This window comes from Carassius auratus, chromosome 2 (genome assembly GCF_003368295.1).
Source record: "Carassius auratus strain Wakin chromosome 2, ASM336829v1, whole genome shotgun sequence".
In the NCBI taxonomy this organism is placed as follows: domain Eukaryota; kingdom Metazoa; phylum Chordata; class Actinopteri; order Cypriniformes; family Cyprinidae; genus Carassius; species Carassius auratus.
The window spans coordinates 7,685,877-7,708,493 of NC_039244.1; the positions used below are offsets into that span (position 1 = coordinate 7,685,877).

At 35.5% G+C, this 22,617-nt stretch overlaps 1 protein-coding gene across 6 annotated transcripts in view; it reads right to left on the minus strand.

Moving 5' to 3' along the window:
* Positions 1-22,617, minus strand: part of LOC113114673 (CMP-N-acetylneuraminate-beta-1,4-galactoside alpha-2,3-sialyltransferase-like) — a 79,843-nt gene that overhangs the window by 27,268 nt on the left and 29,958 nt on the right. For all 6 annotated transcript variants that reach the window (XM_026281591.1, XM_026281606.1, XM_026281599.1 and 3 more), the window contains 6 exons: positions 19,734-19,776; positions 15,340-15,432; positions 11,207-11,301; positions 3,180-3,243; positions 992-1,087; positions 687-873 (listed from right to left, as the gene is read on the minus strand). In XM_026281591.1, coding sequence (XP_026137376.1) covers positions 687-873; positions 992-1,087; positions 3,180-3,243; positions 11,207-11,301; positions 15,340-15,432; positions 19,734-19,776 — 578 coding nt within the window. The remainder of the gene's footprint in view (positions 1-686; positions 874-991; positions 1,088-3,179; positions 3,244-11,206; positions 11,302-15,339; positions 15,433-19,733; positions 19,777-22,617) is intronic.

A 22,617-nucleotide genomic window follows, 5' to 3' on the forward strand; every position in this document is an offset into this window, starting at 1 on the left:
CCTTAAGGCACGTTGCCGCAAGATTCCCACTTGACAACAGGGGAAAACAAGCAGGCAGGCAGAGGAAGACAAGTATATTTGAAAAGAGAAATTATGGGGGAATCCACATACACAGACCAAATACCTTGACCATGTTTACATGACAGTTGACTGAAAAAAAAAACATACTTAAATAGCCAAGTCAGTTGACTTCAGAGGAGAACAAAGTGCTTATGCTTGCTCTTTGTGTGATAAGAAATGGGATGGAGTCAGAGTCATTAAAACTGTGTGAGATAAGAGAGAGCTCATTCAGAAAGGGCCAACCCTTCTGATTAAGATGCTAATTCACTAGGTGTCAGTCAAACCTGGAAGAAGAATGTTTTACATCTTACTAAAAATGAGACAAAGTCCTTGAACAATAAAAGCCTTTTTCTTCAATAACTCTTCCTAATTAAAAATCCTTTAACCCAAAAAGGATTTGTTAGAGAGCAATATTAACATTACTCTAAATTCATAAATGATTTCAACTTAAAAGTTCTAAAAATTCAACACAGGATAAGGTAGTGCTGAACTGGAAATGGATGTATAAAAAAAAAAAAAAATGGCACCATTCTGCTTCAAAATTAACTGAGAGCTTCAACACAGAAAAAAAAAAAAAATTAAAGAAACAATCCAGTATAGTCACACACTACTGCACTCGTTCTTACCAGTTTCTCTTTGAAGACCATCTGTCTCAGCCATTTAAAGTCAAGAGGTTTGAAAGCAGAGAACACAAAGAGGGAATCTTTCTCATAACGCTCAGGCTTCTGGATTGCTCCTTCTGGGTAGGTTATCCTTAGGGTGGTCTTCGTGCCTACATCTCTGGTGTAACCACTCACTGGGGCCTCGTTGAGTCTAAAGAATAAATACATTGAAAATCAGTGCAAATCAACACCATAAAATCCTTTCGTTTATTCAGTTTATTGCTTTGGTCATTAAAAAGGCAGAGCAAGGTGACTGTGTGGAGACTCACCTTATCACAACGTCATACTCATCGATGTGGGATCCTAAAGACTTGTTGCTAAGGATACCACCATTGCCTACTATTATACATCTTTTACAACTCAAACTGCAAAGAGAACAAATGAGAAGACAGGTGGCATTACTCAAAAATGAATAGCCATATTCTTCACAGAAATAATTTTACAGAAATTGACAAGCTTAACTTGATATTGCCTACATTGCACAGTCAGGTCAGGTAGAAAATATATAAAATAATACAATTATACACTAATTACAATTAGACGCTATTAGGGGTGTGACGGTTAGTATATAACCGTGAGACCGGCGGTTATAGTTGAACACCGTCAAACTCTATAACCGCCAAAACCGTGTCATTAAAATATTTTTTACAAACATTTTTTATCAAAAATTGTTTACATTTTTTAGATAGGATCATAAGATGTGCAATATATCGGGAGACATGGTTTTTACCACTTAATGAAGTTTTGTAAATCGTCAGACATGATATTTACCACTTCATTAAATTTTGCTTTGTAGAAAACCTTTCTTAAAAATGAATTTCGTTTTGTACAAATCTTATCTTACTTTTAATAAATGTTTCATCAACCAATTGCATGCATTTTAATAAATAAAAAGCAAATAATGATAACCGTGACATGGAAGCACCAGCGCGCCGCGTTCACTTGCACTGTATTGTGAACTAGAGCGCATCTCATCATAAATTAAACTCAGCGTAGGCCTATGCCTCATAAAATAGCATTGCATGTCTTTTTTCTTTAGGCTCGCATCAGCAAAGCTTTGCAACGTCCATAGACCGCAAAATAATCAGCGGATGGCGGGCGGGCGCGGCTTTGAAATTTGCTCAAAAAACATTGGCGCGGATGATGAGTTTTGTGACAGATCTCCTTAATAAACGGAGGTCTGAAATCTCTGCCCCTTTACCGATCAGAGTGCGCGCTGATACGGAGTTAACCCGCTATCTCCAAGAACAACCAATTGACTCTACGGCAGATCCACTAGCATGGTGGCCAGACAATGAAACATGCTATCCGCTCCCCCAACCCCCAGCCCCCAGCCCCCAGCCCCCCCAGTTCAGTTCGGTTCAGACGCTCTGTGTGTCAGTCTGCTTCACGCTGAATCAGTATCATCAGCTCCTCGGTTCTCGAATCGGACGTGCCCGACAGAAATTGTTCTTGGTTCAGTGTACTGGTGATCCAAAAACCAATGCAACCGGTTCTTGACTCAAAAACTAGAAACGCTCCGGCAGTGTGTGTGTATGCTCGTTATCTGGCTCTGCTGCACAAATTTTCTGCCGGCCTTTATATAAGACTGGCCGTTATTTGTCCGTGTTGACCATGCCCCGGCCACTATAAGAGGGCCGGCATTTATTTGACTATCGGTTTTTATTTAAGGAATTACGGTATTTATTTATTTATTTATTTGTATTTTGGGAATTAAATGAATATATATTTTTTTGAAAGGATGCACTAAACTGATCAAAAGGGACATTAAAGACCTTGGCAAGAACTGCATTAAATTTAATTCTGATTTGTCACACCATCTCATCTGAAATCTAAAGTGTTCTTAAGCAAATGCAAAATTAAATAAATAAATAAACTTGGATTGACTACATTTTTTTTAAATAAATGCTGATCTTCTGAACTTTATATCAATAATTTTTTTTTTTTGTATTACAAGTTTTCTAAAATGTTATGTTTAAATATGCAAATGAGGCATTATTTAATGAAATATGCACTAATTTGCATAAATTTATTGTACAAAAATCTGAACACTGGATGAAGTCAGATAAAGTACTATAAAATAAATACTTAACAGTGTCTTTTGGAAGTTTTCTTTCCATTAGTCTGAAAAAACACTTTATGAAAAGCCAAAAAGCCCAAAATCAAAACATTGACAGGTGCATGAAAAAACATGTCACAGTTTCCATAAAAAAAATTAAGCAGCAAAACGGTTCACAACATTTAAGATAATAAGAAATGTTTCTTGAGATACAAAAAAAAGCATACTAGAATGATTTCTGATGTTAAAAAATTATGTAGCCTTGATAAGCACAATATACTTTTAAAAAATAATAATCATAACTTTTGAGAAATAGTTTTAAAATCCTTTGCGTCTCTAGGGTAAAAAGGACATGGACCTTTGTGCAAATTTGTAGTATTGCATTTTAAAAGTCTTACCTTTCTAAATATGGACCCAGTCCATAATTCTTTGTAGCAGTTAATATAACATCTATGATTCTTTCTGTAGAGAGAGAAAGAGAGAGATAACAAAAAAGAACAAAAGGATTAGACAAAAACACTTCTAGATATAATGGCTTTAATCTGATTCAAATGATTTTCTTCAATTATCTGCACTCCTGGTTGTCTGATGGAGGAGCATGACTGTGTTATTCACTCATGGAAGTCATATTAGAAACTGAAAATAAGTTATTGGCACTTTAGAAAAAAAAAAAGAAAGAAAAAAAAACTGTCTGTAAAAGTGGAATGCCATTTGCAAACAAGTAAAATTCCTTTGTCAAATTCTTCAGTCCATGCTTTCTGACACTCTCAGTTTATTTACAGAGCTGTTTAGTCATAGTGATCATTCCCCAGATACCCTCGAAAGGCATTCATGGCTGACACACATTACAGTATGTCAACTGATTATCAGTGAAGACACCGGATTTCCTAGTAAGGGTGCATAAGCATAACCCATCGAGTTGCCTAAAGCATCAGTATGCATACTATAAAAGTCTAAAAGACAGGAAAACAGTTTTGAAAAGAGCTTATTTTATGAGGGCAATGAGCCTTGCCCATTTTTATCATAATACCTTTTTGACCCTAACTATATTCCAATGAACAACAATCAAGAAGGCATAACACAAAGGGAAACACTTTGTGGGAGGTCTGCTAGGCACTTTGCAGTAAGTGTGAGGAGCCAAATCTACATCTGTATATAATTATTTCTTTCTTTTTTCTTTTCTTGTCTGGCGGTTTGAAAGCATCTACCCTAAAGACAATCTTTACGGTTTCTGACAACAAAGAGCAAACGTGTAAGATTATCTTTTTTTATAGGCATAGATGCTATTTTATTGACAGGCAAACGTTTTAGGATGTACCAATGTAGTACTGTGGTTTGAAGTGAATAGTTGTGATTTCAACAATACAATGTTGTTCTGTAAATGTATTTGCCCTCCATAAACACAACAGTCATTATAGTGCAAAAGATAACGTAATAGCTTGAAATTGGTCTTGACCCTAAACTGTAAGCTTTATGATTAAAAAAGCATCAGGGAATAGCAGTTATAGTTTAGACAAAGCGCTGACGGCTTACATCAAGCATCACCAGGGACAGCATAAACAGTGGCTGGACCACACTGGAATAAGAAACGGAGAAATTATATATATATATATATATAAATAAGTGTTGTCAAAAGACCCGGTGCTTCGCTAACAAAAAAATCTAAATGTCATGGTACCAGGTTTCTTTAAGTAGCGGTGGTACAGTGGTACCTGGTCAACCCGGTTCTTGACGCATACAGCGCTAAGATTTCCGCGAAGCAGAAAACGTGGACAGAATCTCAAAATCCAGTCATGAAAATGAAACTTACATTTTAATATAGACAGTCAAGGAATTTGTCAAATCAAATCTCCATATGGACCAGTATCTGTAAATGTTAAGCAGCAAAAGTTGGTTGAAATATGAATCCTGCATGTTCTGCGCGTCTCTGTGAGAAAGAATGAATGAATGGCAGAGATGTGCGGGTTTGTTTACTACATAGACTGAAGCGCGTGACGCTTGCAGTTATTTCACCATCTGCCATCTCAATGAAGACATAAAAGCATAAACAACATTACCAAAACAGTTCTGAGTCACTTCACAATCATTTTACCGTTTCATTTGAGTAAAATCAGTGTGAATTTAAAAGGTATTCACGGTAACCCATCAAAATGAAAATTCATTTTTAAATAAAGGCATTGCGTTAGAAATATTACTACTATTTAGTAGAATGTACAGGGCTCCAAACTGCGACTAAAACGGTCGCATTTGCGACCATAAATATAAAAATGCGAGTGAAGTTTTTGCTGAGGTCGCCACTGGAGACTAGGCCTATGTATTTACATGTTATCTCTTAAAAAAATTGCACGTAAAGCCTTTTTTCCTGATTGTTTTGAATTCACATCTTTTATGTTCGCGCATTGAGAGAATGCGCATTGAGTTTTAGATGGAAAAAGAGTTTTAAACCGTCCTGATCTGCCGCGCAGCAGCCCTGACACACACCTGATAAACGCGCAATAGAGAGAAATGATGGAGACTTGAAGAGAAAGTGCAGAAAAACAGCGTCTGTTTTGTTCATAACTTAAACAAACTACAACAGGTAAAGCTGTCATCTGTGTGGATATTGGCAATATCGTTAACTGTTCTCGTTTATAATCATAAGGCTTCTTCTTAACAATATCTTAGTCCATGCTGTGTTCTTTTAATGACAAATAAAGCAAAAAGCTTTGTGCTTTGTTACTTTTTAATTTACAAAGTATCAGCTTTAAAATTATTCCAAATTCATAAGAAAATTCAAACAATAAATACAGTTTTGGTGCTCTTTAAGGGGCCGTTCACATATCTCGCCTAGAAACACGTGGAAAACTCTAGGTGCCGCTTTCTGATTTTTTTCCAAAAGCCTTCGGGCACTTGCGCTCCTGAGGCGTCTGCCGTTGCTAAGAAACCATGACCTGCTCTCTCCATGAAGACCTTTCTTTTACTGTCTATGATGAAGACGCGTACATTTCAGCAAAGGATAAATGGACCTTTCGGTGTCCATAAGCTCATCAGTCAGCTAGAAAAATAACTATAAAAAGGAGCATTTTGCTATATTTATGAGCTACTGAATTTTAATATTTTTACTTAACCTGTTGTCTACATGATTCAACTCCTCCTATAAAATTTAATATCACTAATTACGAAAAACAGTCTGAAAGTTTGAAAGACATACACTCTTAAAAATAAAGGAGCTTAAAATGTTCTTCACAGAACAACTTTGGCTCCACAAAGAACCATTCAGTCAAAGGCTCTTTGAAGAACAATCTCTTTCTGACCTTTTCATAATCTGTTATTGTCTTCAAATGTTAAAGGTTCTTTATGAAACCATTTAGACAGGAAAAAAAGGTTCTTCTATGGTATCATGAAGCACCTTTATTTTTAAGAGAGTATGGCAACATTTACAGGATGCATTGAGGAGGACCCCAAACTATACTCAGGGGCCAAGTGATGCTTATGGTCCATGATATTGGTACAGATTTTGTGTAATAAACAACGCATGACTGTATATTTCAAATTGGAAAAGACATTTAGCTCCCACTTGAAGTGAACCTTCATTCCCAGGTCATCTACAAGATGGATCAAAATGCTGATAAAGTCAAGAAAAGATGAGACAAACACGTCAGTATGATTAAAAAGTTAAAATGTAAAATAAATGATTTAAATAAAACACATAAAACATGTTTATTCTGTGGCACCTAAAAAAAATAATTTGGCTCCTAAGTTTTTTTCTTATAGGAGCCAATGGCTCCTTACTAAATTTTTTTGTTTGGAGCCCTGATGTATGTGATACTGCTACTACTGTTGAAAATCAAACAACATTTCTTCCATGTTTTAATTTTAATAGCAAATCCCCTTTATTAACCAAAAAATAAAATGTTAAAATTGAATTGATTAAAAGACAAATGAAATTTGGTTGAAACTTGTTTACTGTTTTTCATAATTGTATTACTTGTAGAAAAACTTTAAACACAATTGTAAATAAGTTTAAAGAATTTTTTTTTTATTAGCATATTTTTGTGTTTTGGTACCGAAATTGGTACTGAGAACCGTGGATTTTCACTGGTATCGGTACCAAATACAGAAATTTTGGTACCGTGACAACACTAATATATATATATATATATATATATATATATATATATATATATATATATATATATATATATATCACGGTTTCACAAAGAAAATAAATGGTAATAGCAATGGGTTCTAATTGTTTTAAGATCAACAGTAGGGCTGGGACAACGCGCCGAGGTCATCGATGACGTCAAAACGATAAATATGCGCATCGATTCGTCGACCTGTTTTTATTTCTCTACAAAACGTTTGCAAAACGTTTATCTTATGTGCGCTGAATATACGCGATGGCCGGATCAACATTCTGGCCAACGTTATATAACCAATCCAGGGGTTTTTCTGCATTGATCTTTTTTTTGGCAGCTGTCAAAGCCTTATTTGATTGGTGAGTGATGCAGAATGGCAGGGCGCATATGAGAGAGAGCCCCGGCTGCCCGCGCACTCTAACAGTCTTCAAACACCACGAGCGCTTCTTGCTCTCTCTCTCCCTTGTGCATATTAATCAAAATCATTAAACACGATAGAAAAAGGGCGAAACACCAAAGTTTCACGCGCGCTCGCGCACTCACAGTCTTCAAACTACACGAGCGCTGTCTTGCTCTCTCTCTCTCTCTTTCTCTCGTTCATATTAACCAAAATCATTAGACACGATAGAAAAAGGGCGGAACGCCAAAGTTTCACGTGGAGCATTCAGAGATTTTTGTTTTTCTCCATGACCGGCTGCTGGCTCCCACTGTTAATTTTTATTTTTTATTATTTTTGGAAAAGCACTCTCTGTATTAGCTTAAAGCCCTCAAGTTAACATTGGTTACTGTATTCTTTCAATTGCTCTAAACAAGTATTCTGGGTGACCTTTTTTATTGAATGCTAGACATCAAGTTGTTTTTTTTTTTTTTACTTTTTTTTACTTTTTTTCAGTAAACTAGGCCCTATGTGTTCAGTAAGCTTGTTTCAGTAAGCTATGTGTTTTCAAGGCTTCAAGGTTTCATTGAATGCTATCTCTATACAAGTGCAAAGTAATGCATTCTTAGTCTTTTATATTGTAATTTTAAGAGCAATAAACATATATTGTAATGTTAAGGAATTCATATTTTTTTCATTCAGATATGTAAATCAACATGTATAAATTGTTAGCAGTCAATTAATGGGGAGATAATCGAAATTGAATCGGTCTGAAAAAATGAATCGTTAGATTAATCGATGCATCGAAAAAATAATCGCTAGATTAATTGTTTAAAAAATAATCGTTTATCCCAGCCCTAATCAACAGTATATACATTTCAGCCAAGTATCACTCTTGGCAGTTTAAACAAATAAAACCCTCATCTTTAACATACACTGTTTTGGCAAGGGGAAAAATCACATTCCACATAAATTAGAAATGGTCAGGTATGATGCAAATGCTTTTAAGAGCTATATCACAAAAACATCTGGAGTGTGACTTCTGAGAGTATGAGCCACAATTACATTTCTTTCATGTGATGTTTGGCAAAAACTTTTTTTTTTTTTTCAAATACTATTTCAACAATTCATCATGAGTATTAGCAGAACTTCACCAAAGTAGCTGAGAGTGACATGTCATGATGAGTCATTGGAGACATTATAAGAGGCTACTTAATACTGTAAGGCACTTAAAAGGCCAAACTTACAGTCAAAACAGCCCTTCATGGTTTATTCTCCTTTGAGGTATTTGGTTCATCCCTCTGTAAAGGATGTTGGGATTACCCTACAGTTGACACAACCATCTGCAATGCTTTGATTGAATGTTTTCCACTGAGGGCGACGTAATCAAGAGTAAAAATCAAAAAGTCGTAGGTGGCCACAGGGATCGTTTATATTGGAATTGGTAGTGCAGAAATAAGACATCTATTTTTAAGCTTTTCTGGCCCACAACTTGAGAACCTTTGTCAAGCTCTATTCAAGAACCACACGTATCAACCTTTCCAAATGAATAAAGTTAAAAGTGAAGTCACGCTAGGCTCACAAACAATGCAGCAAACAAAAACCAGGTGTAGTGTAAACATGGGACCTGCTCTTTTGAAAGTGTTCATGAGTGTGGACACGGCAGCCCTTAACTGAACACAAAAGTTACATTCAAGGTACCCTTATGCGCTGCCCTCAAGTGCTGGAACATTTTACAATGTAATCATCTTTTCAGATGGAGGGAAAAAAGCAGACAATTGTGGATTACATTAACCACCAATTGGTTTCAAGGAACCGTTGCCTTATCTACAGGTCTTTTCCAAAGGTATCATTCTCTTTTATACATTCAAAAAGCTCAGTAGAATGACGTTCTTGTTCTCTGTTGAATGGAATAACATCCCCACATCCCTGAATTGCATACGTGTGCAATGCATCTGGCCACGTAGACACTACAGAGGTTTGCTCTCACACTACTGTAATATCAAAATCACTCCTGACCCTGTGGTTCAATGGTTAAACATAGAAAGAAACATGGACTGCAGCAGTTTAAAGCATTTGTAATTCATGTTAAGAATACATTTAGGGACCAATGTACAGTATTATTGTCTATCAAAACCAGGGCTCTGAACTGAACTAGAAACAAACTAAATTAACAGGAATATAAAAAATGAGAAAATCCACAGTCGCCTACATTCATGCTTTTGGGGATGGGAACAGAACATGTAAAAGTTGTGGACAAAATATACATAGGCCATATATATAATTTGTTTGTGTCTGTGTGTCTATATATATATATATATATATATATATATATATATATATATATATATATATATATATATATATATATATATATTAGGGGTGAAACGATACGCATATTCGTATTGAACCGTTCGGTACGAGGCTTTCGGTTCGGTACGCGGTACGCATTATGTACCGAACGGTTCGTTGGACTAATTAATTATATTTGGAAAATAAATACAAAATTGTGAACTATAATGATATGCGTTCAACAAGGTAGCCCAATAACCCAAACAACGTAACAGGCAACGCCCCTGACACCCCCGAAGAAGAAAAAAACACCAACTTATATGTTTATGTTAGGCTACTCAGTCAGGCGCTCGCTCACTCAGTACGCGCTGAGTGAGCGAGCAGTTCATGCACGGTATGCGGTGGCCAATGCGTTTAACAGACCAGAAATAGAAGATCCTCCAACAGGTCTGGTGTTTGGGTGCACTTTACCAATCGATCGGGGCATCCAAACAAGCACGGAAATCAAAATGGACTAGTACTGTACTGTGTCGGAATTTCCTGAGCAGTACGATACAATTAACAGGCCTGCACGTTATTAGATAAAACTGTTAGAACGTATGCACGGGCAGTTTTGAAAACTCCACCTACTTTGCTCTTGGCATAGTGCAGCGCAAATCGCGTTGTATCTGAAGGGCAACGCTGAGCCCAGGGTCCAGCGCCGCGCATATACCGCATCCTGTGTGAAAGACCCTTTAGCCATTTTGCAACGAGCCTTCAGTGTGTACTGAGTGAGCAAGCGCCTCTGTAGTGGAAAACGCAGGTTTTAAGAACATGCTTAATGTAATTGAGCCCCGTTACAATATTCCTTCACGAGCCCATTTCAGCCAGACCGTAATTCCTGCTTTGTTCCAAAAAACATAAGCCCTACAGAGAACCAATTGAGTAAAAACACACTCAATATAAAGAGTTATAGAGTTCCATATAAAAAGTTAAATCTTTGTATTTGTTCATAACTACTACAACAATATAACATTTTCATTTTTTTTTATAAGGAGCTTTTTGTTTTATACAGTATGTTGCTAAGAAAACACCATAGAAGATGGGTAAAGAATTCTCCAATGTAAAAAAAACAATTAATAATAAATATATATATATATGTTTTTTAAATCCAGGAAATGTATCTGCCAATTTTTTCTTTATGCTGTATCTAAAACGTACCGAACCGTACCAAACCGAACCGAGACACCAGTGAATCGTATCGAACCAAACCGTGAATTTTGTGAACCGTTACACCCCTAAAATATTATATATATATAAATATTATATATATATATATATATATATATATATATATATATATATATATATATATATATATATATATATATATATATATATACACACACACACACACACACACACACACTTTTTATTATTATTATTTATTTTTTTCTTGCAGACCTTCTTGTGATAGCAGGACTTAAAAAATAAATCCTCTAAAGTGCTAGAGACTGATTTGAACAGGTCACTTATTATTTGGAAGTATTCATTAAAAGAACTGGTCTATTCATTTATGGAAACAAGAAAGCATTTGGACAACATTGTTGTTTAGAGGCGAAGTCTACTATACATTCATTTAAAAAATAATACATACCTTGTGTTTTGAATCCAAATGGAGGTAAATAGTTTGTAACTTTTGAAAGCCGCTTAAAGTTCCGGTCCAGAAACATGGAAGCTGGCTTACTAAACCTGCAAAAGCATGGTAAACACAATATAATTAATATAATACAACTAACATTCAGATTAAAACCTATATCTTTCATCTAAAATATATTTTCAATTATATTTTTCATTCAGCAAATTCTGCACAGTATCAAAAACGTCTCCATAGCAACATGTCAATTCCATATCAACAGGGCTAATAAAATATAGCCAAATAACACATTCACTTCCCGGAAATTAAGAGGTGGGGAGTCAAAGGGGGCTTTTGTCAGTGCGAGGTCTCACTTAGTCTTTGCTTTGACCTGTGCTTAAAGTTTAAAAAAGTGTGGCTGAACCAGCACCAATCAATCACAATCTCAGGCCTCCGTTCCCCCTCTCAAGAGGAGTCATGCGATACCCTACCCAGAGGTCATTTCCCAGCACACTCCTCTCTTAAGGCTAGATGTGCAAACGCAACGGTGAATGCCTGTGGCTCTGACCCTCTGATCCTCGCTATCATTTCTGATCTACTCCACCTGCAATCAAAGTGGAACATTGAGCCGCTCAAAGATGTCAGTATGTAGTGTGAACTTTCAGAAACCATCAAACAAAGATATTTTTTCAAAAACTAGATCCCTTTCAGGAGTCATTGAGTGATTTAACTGTATAAGAACAGCAGATGCATTTCCCACAAACACGCCTCTCTTCTGCTTCTGTAAGTGCGGCCACACGATGGATGTCTGTTTTTATGACCCTTCCAACTCAACAGGCTCATTATTCATTTACATACATAAGGATATTAGATCATTTTTATTTTTATTTTTATTTTATTTTTCGCTCTCATGTCTTTTACATTAAAGTTAGAAAACTGCAATAGATTGGTTTGGGGTGGGGGGATGACTAACAAGGAGAGCTTGCCGAGACGTATAGAGGGTTTGAAAAAAATTAGGCCCCCTTAAGAAAACTTAAAAGACTAATCATGGGTCAGTAAAGAGAACACATGGGTCATTTAAAATACAGGTCCTGAAAAAAAAAAAAAAAAGCATTAAAGCATAAAAAAAGAAAAGCAGCAGAACCCCTTTCCCAACAATCCTTTCCAAAGTACAGAGTGGCGCAAGTTTACAGTCTTTTTAGTTATATAGGACTCCAGTTGCTTTTAAACCACTTAAACTTACAGCAATGTCCAATATGTGGGGAAAGTGAGGATAAAGAAGATGTCAACTGAAGAAGATGTCAAAGAGCAGCGCCAGAAAATAAGATGAGGAAATGAATGGGATCGTTATTGGCAACTGTTTAACATACTCTGATAAAAAGTGTTTCTATTTCATGAACTAAATCGCTTAAGGCCAGGGGATGCCCGACAATGCCAGGAATATTTTTTTTATAAATAAATGCATCGATTCTCTCCTTATTTCTTCGAAAAAAACAAAACAAACAAACAAAAAAAAAAAACGGACAAAGCAAGATCGTGCCAAACCAAACTGTAATTAATTAACTTTTGGCTCATGGGGTGCGTACTAACTCACTATATAAATAACTAAGATAAACCTTTAGGCCTAAAGATGTAAAGGGGTCTTGAACAGGAGGCCTGTGCACATTGTGCTTATTTCCGCATGGCTATCTCTCACTAGGGGCTGTATTTTCATAACCGCCCGCTCAAGTTCAACAAAGACATTTGATTTAAGTCCAATACAAACAATTTTGGGACAGGAGTGGAGATGTTGAAAATAAAAAGTGGATTCCAGGGGTGAACTAATAGAGGGTGGCTTCAGGTAGTTTCCTTAGAGTTCCCCTAATAAAATGTAACTCCTAAAAGAAGAGACAAATGATTGCCCAAATGACCACATAATGAACATGCCGAGTAGACATTAACTGATAGGACCATCTCTACTTTATGCAACAAACGATTATTGAGGTTGACAAGGAGTTGCTAGTTTTTGTTGCAGTGTACTTAAAAATGTAAAAACATTAAAACACTAATTTTATGTAGTTTTGCACATTAAACTTTCAAATCCATATCTGTCTATTCAACAAAATTGTTTATTATGAAAGTGCATGGATACAAATAAAATTATACTCTTTGACATTGTTAAATTTGAGTCTTAAAGTTCTTTATCCCAATATGACGATACAATTCTGTCCTTATAGATGCTAAATCAATTTCCAAATGCTAAACTAATGATAATTCACTCCGTGGAAACACTTTACAATAAAATTCATTTTGCTTACATTAGTTAATGCATTAGGTATCATCCACTAACTTTTTATTTACAGCATTTATTAATCTCATGTTAATTTCTATATATACTTGCAGATTTAAATTAAAAAGAAAAAAGTTTTATGTTATAACATTGTATTATTGTTATCATATAAATTTCCTGTATTAATCAACATGGCTTAAAGAAAAACAGTATATTGTTAATTCATAAATAATTATTTGCTGTACATTGAAACTAATGTAAATAAACGGAAACCTACTGCAAATAATTATTGGCTGCAATTTTTTTAATTCTTCTAACATGTTCAATACCTATCTCCATTTTATACATTCAAAAATTACATAAAACGTTTCAACTGTTATTTAGTTCATGATTCTGGAAATATCTAAACTGAATCAATATATCCTAAACATCATTAAAAATAATTTATCACTGAATAAAAATGCTCAAATATTTGTGTTGTAATGATGAGGCAGAAGTGCCTTTTGACCCCAAAAGACAAACAAAGACCCCATGAACATTGATCCATCACACGTGTTAACTAGAGGCACATTGTAGACACTGTTAAAACATATGCCATTAATTGGGGACCTGTTAAAAAGTTTCAGGCACCAATTTAGTCATTGTTCTGCTTTATGGGTCTTCTGATGTTTGTGCTGATTCTACAGTGATAAGTACACACCAAACAAACATCTTCTGCAACGTAAACTTGTAATTCTTGTTGTCAAAATGTCTTTATCCTCTCTTCTTCAAAAAGGAATTTTAATAAAATTAATATTTTTGTGTAGCCAGTTTTTGTTCAAACCAATCCAGGGCAACCATCTGACTTTGGACTTAATGTTGCTGCTGCTATTGTGATAGTTGCTGTTTTGTGATATCTGCTCAAATCCTTTCCAAAATAATCTTGCTTGATTGGTGGAAAAGCCATTTCTAAACAATCTTATAGCGATGACAGAAATATCCATGAACAAACCAAACCGTGATGCTTAATGTTTATCATAGCCAGGCATGCTGTAGTGGAAAAATCTTATGCTAACAATAGACAGCCGGAGACATATCCTAAAGATGAGAGAACAATGGAATACGGATGCTAACAAAGACGGAACGCTCCATCAAAAGCCTGTGACATCACCAAAGGTTGCAGAGTGTTGTGTGACATCACTGAGGGTCGTGGAGCGTTCTGAGGATTTAGTCAAACTGAAGAAGTTGACTCATTCGGTCCTCCACAGAGGCTGCTTTACAGGGCTTTCTCCTCTCAACCGCAAAGACAGAATTACTGTCCACTTCCAAAAAGAGTTACAACAGGCACATTGTGGAGCTGGAAGTGGTTGTTTGTTGTGGTAGGTCACAAATTAACAAGGACTTAAAAGGATAAGAGGAGCAGCTTACTGTTCAGTCAGAGTTTTATGAGACTGGCCTCGGGCTTTGTAGCTGAGAAGTGACATAGTGTCTCTTGAACAGTGATGGGCAAAACCAGGCAGAGTGGAACATATGAGGAACTTGGTAAATCAGAGCTAAAGCGGTAAATCTTTAACAAAGTGGTTGTCAATTCACAGAGTTTGTACTTCATTCTGTAGTTGACAAAAGAGCTCAATATCACAAAGCCTTGCAGAACAAAAGCTGAACAGATGAAAATAAAAAGGCACAAGATTCAGTCAAAGACTTTGTATTTTTCCAACCAAGCTTCCATCACATCTGCAATCTTCAAATATCCTTCCTTTCAATACCTTTTCTAAAAATACAAAATCTTGCAATACACAAATTCTGCAACAGACCTCAACAGTAAGAATGTTTTCTAAAATCTCTTTAAGTTTATCTAATAATTTCAAGATCTTGTAATAAATTCATAAAGATATTTTGTTCATACTTTGGATAGATAGCACTCATTTTGGCAGCTGCATAACCAGGTTTACAGGCTCCGTCACTGAGGTTTCCGTACTTGTACACCAACTCCGGAGGTCTGTAGACAGTTAGAAGAAAGAGAAGGCATTCATTTTAATTAGACAGGGTTGTAAATGTTAAACCTGAGTGGAATATTACACAGCATAAATATGCTAAAAGGTAATGGTGAATCTGGGGTACATTGTTTTCATCTAGCCTGGCACATGATGGATGACATCTAGAGCAGGATGTGATGGATTACTTTTGAAAATCCCCATTTATCGCCGATGTGTTAAATAAATGAAATAGTCAAACAATAGGAATGCAACTAATTTTGCTGGCTGCACAAACAGTGAGTGTGTTTATTTCATACTTTGGTTCTGAAAGGATGTTCCAAGCTCAAAACACACTTTAAAATACAACATTTTTGACATGTTCACAGCACATTTTTCTTTTTTACTTGCCCATCAGTTGATTTTGGTTACACACTTACAATGGAACTAACACAACCAGAGTTCTGGGCTCTTTAAAAGAAGAAATGTGAAGTCCTTGGATGAAATACTCCATAAAAGCTGTTTATTATTCTATGAAGTTGCCTACTTTTCTAGATGAATAAACATCTGGTTATTCGTGACAGAAGAGTTTGTTGAAAGTTATGCCATATAAACTGTGTAATGTTTAGAATGCTGTGGTTATACTTTACATTTTATTTTATTTATCTATTCATTCGTTTATTTTAATGAGGGTCAAATTATAAATGGATAAAAAACAGTTTCAACCAGTGATCAAGTCCTAAAAAAGAAAAGAAAAAAAAAAGTATTTTATTATTTGTGTGTGTGTATATGTGTGTATATATATATACACACTCACCTAAAGGATTATTAGGAACACCTGTTCAATTTCTCATTAATGCAATTATCTAATCAACCAATCACATGGCAGTTGCTTCAATGCATTTAGGGCTGTGGTCCTGGTCAAGACAATCTCCTGAACTCCAAACTGAATGTCAGAATGGGAAAGAAAGGTGATTTAAGCAATTTTGAGCGTGGCATGGTTGTTGGTGCCAGACGGGCCGGTCTGAGTATTTCACAATCTGCTCAGTTACTGGGATTTTCATGCACAACCATTACTAGGGTTTACAAAGAATGGTGTGAAAAGGGAAAAACATCCAGTATGCGGCAGTCCTGTGGGCGAAAATGCCTTGTTGATGCTAGAGGTCAGAGGAGAATGGGCCTACTGATTCAAGCTGATAGAAGAGCAACTTTGACTGAAATAACCACTTGTTACAACCAAGGTATGCAGCAAAGCATTTGTGAAGCCACAACACGCACAACCTTGAGGCAGATGGGCTACAACAGCAGAAGACCCCACCGGGTACCACTCATCTCCACTATAAAATGGGAAAAAGAGGCTACAATTTGCACGAGCTCACCAAAATTGGACAGTTGAAGACTGTAAAAATGTTGCCTGGTGTGATGAGTCTCGATTCCAGTTGAGACATTTAGATGGTTAAGTCAGAATTTGGCGTAAACCGAATGAGAACATGGATCCATAATGCCTTGTTACCACTGTGTAGGCTGGTGGTGGTGGTGTAATGGTGTGGGGGATGTTTTCTTGGCACACTTTAGGCCCCTTATTGGTCATCGTTTAAATGCCACGGCCTACCTGAGCATTGTTTCTGACCATGTCCATCCCTTTATGATCACCATGTACCCATCCTCTGATGGCTACTTCCAGCGGGATAATGCACCATGTCACAAAGCTCGAATCATTTCAAACTGGTTTCTTGAACATGACAATGAGTTCACTGTACTAAAATGGCACCCACAGTCACCAGATCTCAACCCAATAGAGCATCTTTGGGATGTGGTGGAACGGGAGCTTCGTGCCCTGGATGTGCATCCCACAAATCTCCATCAACTGCAAGATGCTATCCTATCAATATGGGCCAACATTTCTAAAAAATGCTTTCAGCCCCTTGTTGAATCAATGCCATGTAGAATTAAGGAAGTTCTGAAGGCGAAAGGGAGTCAAACACAGTATTAGTATGGTGTTCCTAATAATCCTTTAGGTGAGTGTAATAACTACTTTATTGTATAATAAATATATTTTAAACTTTCTATCAAAAAAAAAAAAAAAAAATTGTGTCAGTTTTCACAGAATATATTAAGCAACTCAACTGTTTTCAACAATGATAATAAAACGAAATGTTTCTTTAGCAGCAAATCAGCATATTTTAATGGATTATGCAACATTAAGACTGGAGTAATGATGTCTAAAGATGCAGTTTTTCCATCACAGGAATAAAATAAATTTTAAAATATATGAAAATATAACTAATACTAGTAAAAATATATAAAATGAATGAAATATAACTTATATATTTTTCACATTACTGTATTTTGATCAAATAAAACCTCAGATGCAACCTCAGTGAACATAAGTGACTTATTTCAAAATCATAAAAATAAAATTAAATCTTACCAAACCCCAAACCTTTGAACGGTAGTGAATAATTAACAAAAAGTTGTAACTAATATATATATATATATATATATATATATATATATATATATATATATATATATATATATATATATATAATGTAAGTTGATTAGAAAGCTAAAGCCCCAGGTTTCAGCACCAAATCACATATTAAGTCCTTTCACACCACAGGAACTTTTTCATAGTACCAGAACTAATTGTGGAACTACCCACTTTTGGGAGTTTTCACACCGCCGGAACTGGGTGCGATTTTAGTACCAAACTGCCTTTTTTGAGAACCAAATTAGCTCCTACTCCGGACCAGGGTCTAACCAGCACAACTGGTACTATCTGTGAGGGAAGTAGACATTGATTGGCCAGATGTGTTTGAAAACGCCCTCACCCAGCATGTTTTAAAACGCTATGTAAACACACTGTAAACACTGTGTCAACTTATTTCGCAAGTATAATGAACAGTGATAAATGGGCGGACGCTGAAGTGCAGGCACTTGAAGAAAAAATAGCACTGCCAGTTGTCTTTGGAGATTCCTTTTTTCCGTTCTTTCAATAGCTTTACATATGCGTCAACATTCCATGTCCATTATTGTGAAACCCACGAGACACAACAACAACACAGCGTCTTCCATCCTCCTGTTGTTAACGTAGTTCTTTGTAACATTGTTGAGCGGCGCGTACAAATTACATTGCTGTTGACCAGCTTACGTCACGTCCTAGAACACACTGTCGGTGCGAATGCAACCCTTTTAAATTGTACTGGGAAATAGTTGGTGCAAAATTGTCCTAGTACTTTAGTATTGTACATTTTGTTCTGGAACTAAAGGGCTGCGAAAAGCCCTATTGCCATACCCCAAGTACCTTTTCAATGGTTAAAATAAAAGCCACAAAACACTTATTTGCTGAAGCCTTCATTTTGATGAATTGGTTTGCCCAATGGGACAATGTCATATTTTGTTGTAGTGACAGATCTGAATCTTTAAGCAGCAGAAAGGATGGTGGATCGAGGCCAGCTGAATGATGAAGTGCACCACACAGACAGTTTTTGCTCACAGCGTCAGTGAAATCTAAACCTGTTGAAGGCTTTGCTTATTGTTTGTGTGCATGGTGTGGACAGACATGTCTTCTCTCATACTAAACACTGAGGAATTAGGGTGAGGTGAGAGTCTGCAAGTTTGGTTTCTTTAAAATTGAAATGTAAACCACACACAGACCTATAATACATCACACATAAACACCTCACACTTGGACTCTGGAACAGACACTGATGGCACTGTCTTTACAACTTATTCTTACAGCACTACCATTCAAACATTTAAGGTGTTTTTTATTTATTTATTTTTTTTTGTTTGTTTGTTTTTTAGAAATTAATACTTTTATTCAGTAAAGTCACATTAAATTGATTAAAAGGGGCAGTAAATGTGAAAAAAGGATAAAGTGTCACAGATTCCACTATAATATTAAGCAGTACAACTGTTTTCAACATTGATCAACTTTTCTTCTGCAGGAAATCCGCATTTCTGTAGGATCGTGTGACTGCTGACTACAGTAATGTCTGCTTAAAAATTCAGTGAAAAAAAAAAAAAAAAAATCCTTGTTGAAGACAAATTAACGTAACTAGAGAAAGCATAGAGGTAGTGTGGTAAAAAAAAAAAAAAAAAGGTTAATCAAAGTCATAAATATATTTCTATTAATATACTTTTAAGAAAAAAAAAAAAAAAAAACCTAACAAACAAACAAAAACAACATTACAATGAATGTAAAAGACAGTTTGCTTTTGATCACTGTAATAACTTTTTATAAACTTTTTGATTTCAAGTAATTTTTTCTCTCTATCGATGAAATGTATAAGAAATTAGTTGTATTACACAGTATACTTACATCTTTGTTTCCAGATTCAGCAAGAATCCTTGCTTATCAAACACTGTGGAAAAACAAAAAGTTACAATGAGCATTAATTCGGAACATCATCAGTCAAATAAAAAGTAAATGTAGATTGTCTCTTGATATGCCTTCATCCTGCCAAAATGCATCTCTAGTGCATTTTGAGACGACTAAAGATGTGAATATGTTAACATTCATACAGATCTCAGTCATCATGTCATCATCTAAAAGATTTTAGTTTATTTAGAAGCAGCAGTGATATTAGATCAAACCAGCCAAGACATTCTATGGTTCAGCTGGGAAAATGTGTTGATGCAGCTGTCCACCTATGCAGGCTCATTAGACCATAGGTGTCTATGAGGTGTCAATGAAGGTAAGCCTTTTAATAAACGAGAGAGAGAGAGAGAGAGAGAGGGAGGGAGTGAGGGACAGAGATAGAAAGAGTGTAAACATAAGAGTGAGTGGTAGAAAACGGGGAAAAAAAAAAATCACCAAACCAAAACAGACTGCTATGCATACATTATGCCTGCAACATTTTTTTTTTTTTTGCATGCTTACGATGATAAGAAACAAACAGACATTTGAAAAAAAAAATAATAATAATAAAAAAAATATATATATATATATAAATAAAATAAAAACTTTTTACCAGGCAGACTGAAGTAATGGGCTTAGATAAAAGATTGATGAATGGGTAAATGTGAATCAAAACATATGACAATAGTTCAGCTACTACATTGTTATTAGCATCAGCGAGGACAGTATTGCATATCATTTGACAAAGACATGGAAAGGAAGAATCTTTCTCCATACAGACGCTGCAGAATAGAGAGGAGGAGGAACTGGTTAGAAAGTGACCACTGCTGAAACCAAACTGAACATTTAGCAGATGCTATTATTCACAGTAACTTGCAGTTGGTCATTCGCTTCACAGACCCTCCAAGTACAGTATGTCTTCACTGTCTTGCTGAGGGGCTCTGCAGCAGTAGAGATGTGTAATCTCAGTAAATCATCCCCAGCAAACAAACTCTTAGAAACCTGTGAGGCCAACCCTTTCAGATGGTGTCCCAAGTCTTTGTTTAAAACTTCACAGGGATGTAAAGCGGAATTGCAGGGGGGTTGGGGAATATAATAAACAAAAATAAAAACAGGCCTTATTCATTACACACAAGCAGAATATATATATTAGATTACTAGTCAGTTATAAGCACCAGGATCTGCATGTTAAGCTATCAAATCTGTGGTTTGCAATGCATCATGATCAGGAGGACAGATATCGGAAAGGTCAATTTTTCTATGAACTTACTCACATATTTAAGTTTCATGATTGCAGCCCAATGTCTCTTTGAGGTCTGGCAGGTCTAATTTGGTTTAGCAGTGTGACATTGACATCCTGCAAATCACTGTGATTTACAGTATATGTTCTGCAAGTCTTTGTAAAATGAAGGGTGAAAACTAATTTATAGAACACATTTATAACAACACATTCTGCCCTATGCATAAAGACACTCATTCCGAGTTATGAAGGCTAAGATGTGGTTACTGGTATTGGATGCGTCACAATGACTGTTTATACTTTTAAAAAAAATTGTAAATTGTATATATGAACATCAGGCAACTTGTATATCCCTGCTAATCATTGTTATATTATAATGGATTTACTTAAAATAAAAAATCATATGTTAACCAAGTAGTTTAAAAAAATGCTTTTAGAACTGTCTGTTAAATCTTTGATGTCAAATAAAAAAAAATTCTTTGAAAAATTATCAGATTTTTAATAGGTTTCTCTAGGAGACTTTAAGTTCAAATTTTAGGGGTGCACGATATATATCAGTAAAGCCGGTTCTCTAATCAGTGCATGATCAGCTGATTAGATAACCGTCTTTAATGACGAGATGCGCATTAATTGTGCACCATTATCAAATTTAACTCTGTTGTGAAAAAAAAAAAATTATATTGGTAAAAAGCACAAAAATCCTCATTTTAAATGAATGGAATTCACTGTCTTTGGTGGTTATGACCCCAGTGCGTTCGGCCTGAAAATTTGATTTCTTTAAAGCTCAGTAATAACCTTGTTAAATAAGATTGGGGCAAAAGGTTCCTGAAAATGACCCATGTACAATATCTTTAGACCTTTTCACACCAAGTGTGACATTCAAAATTATGAAAAGAAACAACTGCTTCAAATACAGCTATTCGCACCTGGAATCAACTTTTGCTTTCAATTTTGTGTTATGAGTGTGTTGAATATTTTATGTTTTGCCTGGTGATGAAAGCACACCAACCAAAGAGATCGGAGTAATCTGACTGCATATGTACTAGCATTTAAAAATTTTGGGTTAGTAAGACTTTTTTCCAGTGTTTGAAAGAAAGTTAAGTTATGCTAACTAAGGCTGCACTTATTTATTAAACATATAATGTGTATATAAATATGTGTGTATGTGTGTGTGTGTAAATATGTACACACACACACACACACACACACACACACACACACACACACACACACACATATACATATACACACACACAGGTTGTTAAAGTTATAAATTATAAATTTATTATAATAAGTTATACATTTTATCTCGCTTGAACAACTCTCAAAATAAAGTGTGACTAGAAAGACGAAGATATAGTTAACTTAAAATGAGTTGCTGTATTTAACAAAACAGATGTAATTTCCCACTACGTTTATAAATGATCATTTTTTTGTAAAATTGCATCTACTTTCGGAAGGCCAAATAAAGCGATTTTGCTTTCGCCTAGATACACACAGCATGTCCCTGACATTGATGCTTCAGCACTAACTCCATTTAATGAAACCACACCTTCTTTCTTTGTGTGAACATTTGGGTGGCATTACGCAAATATTTCCAAATAG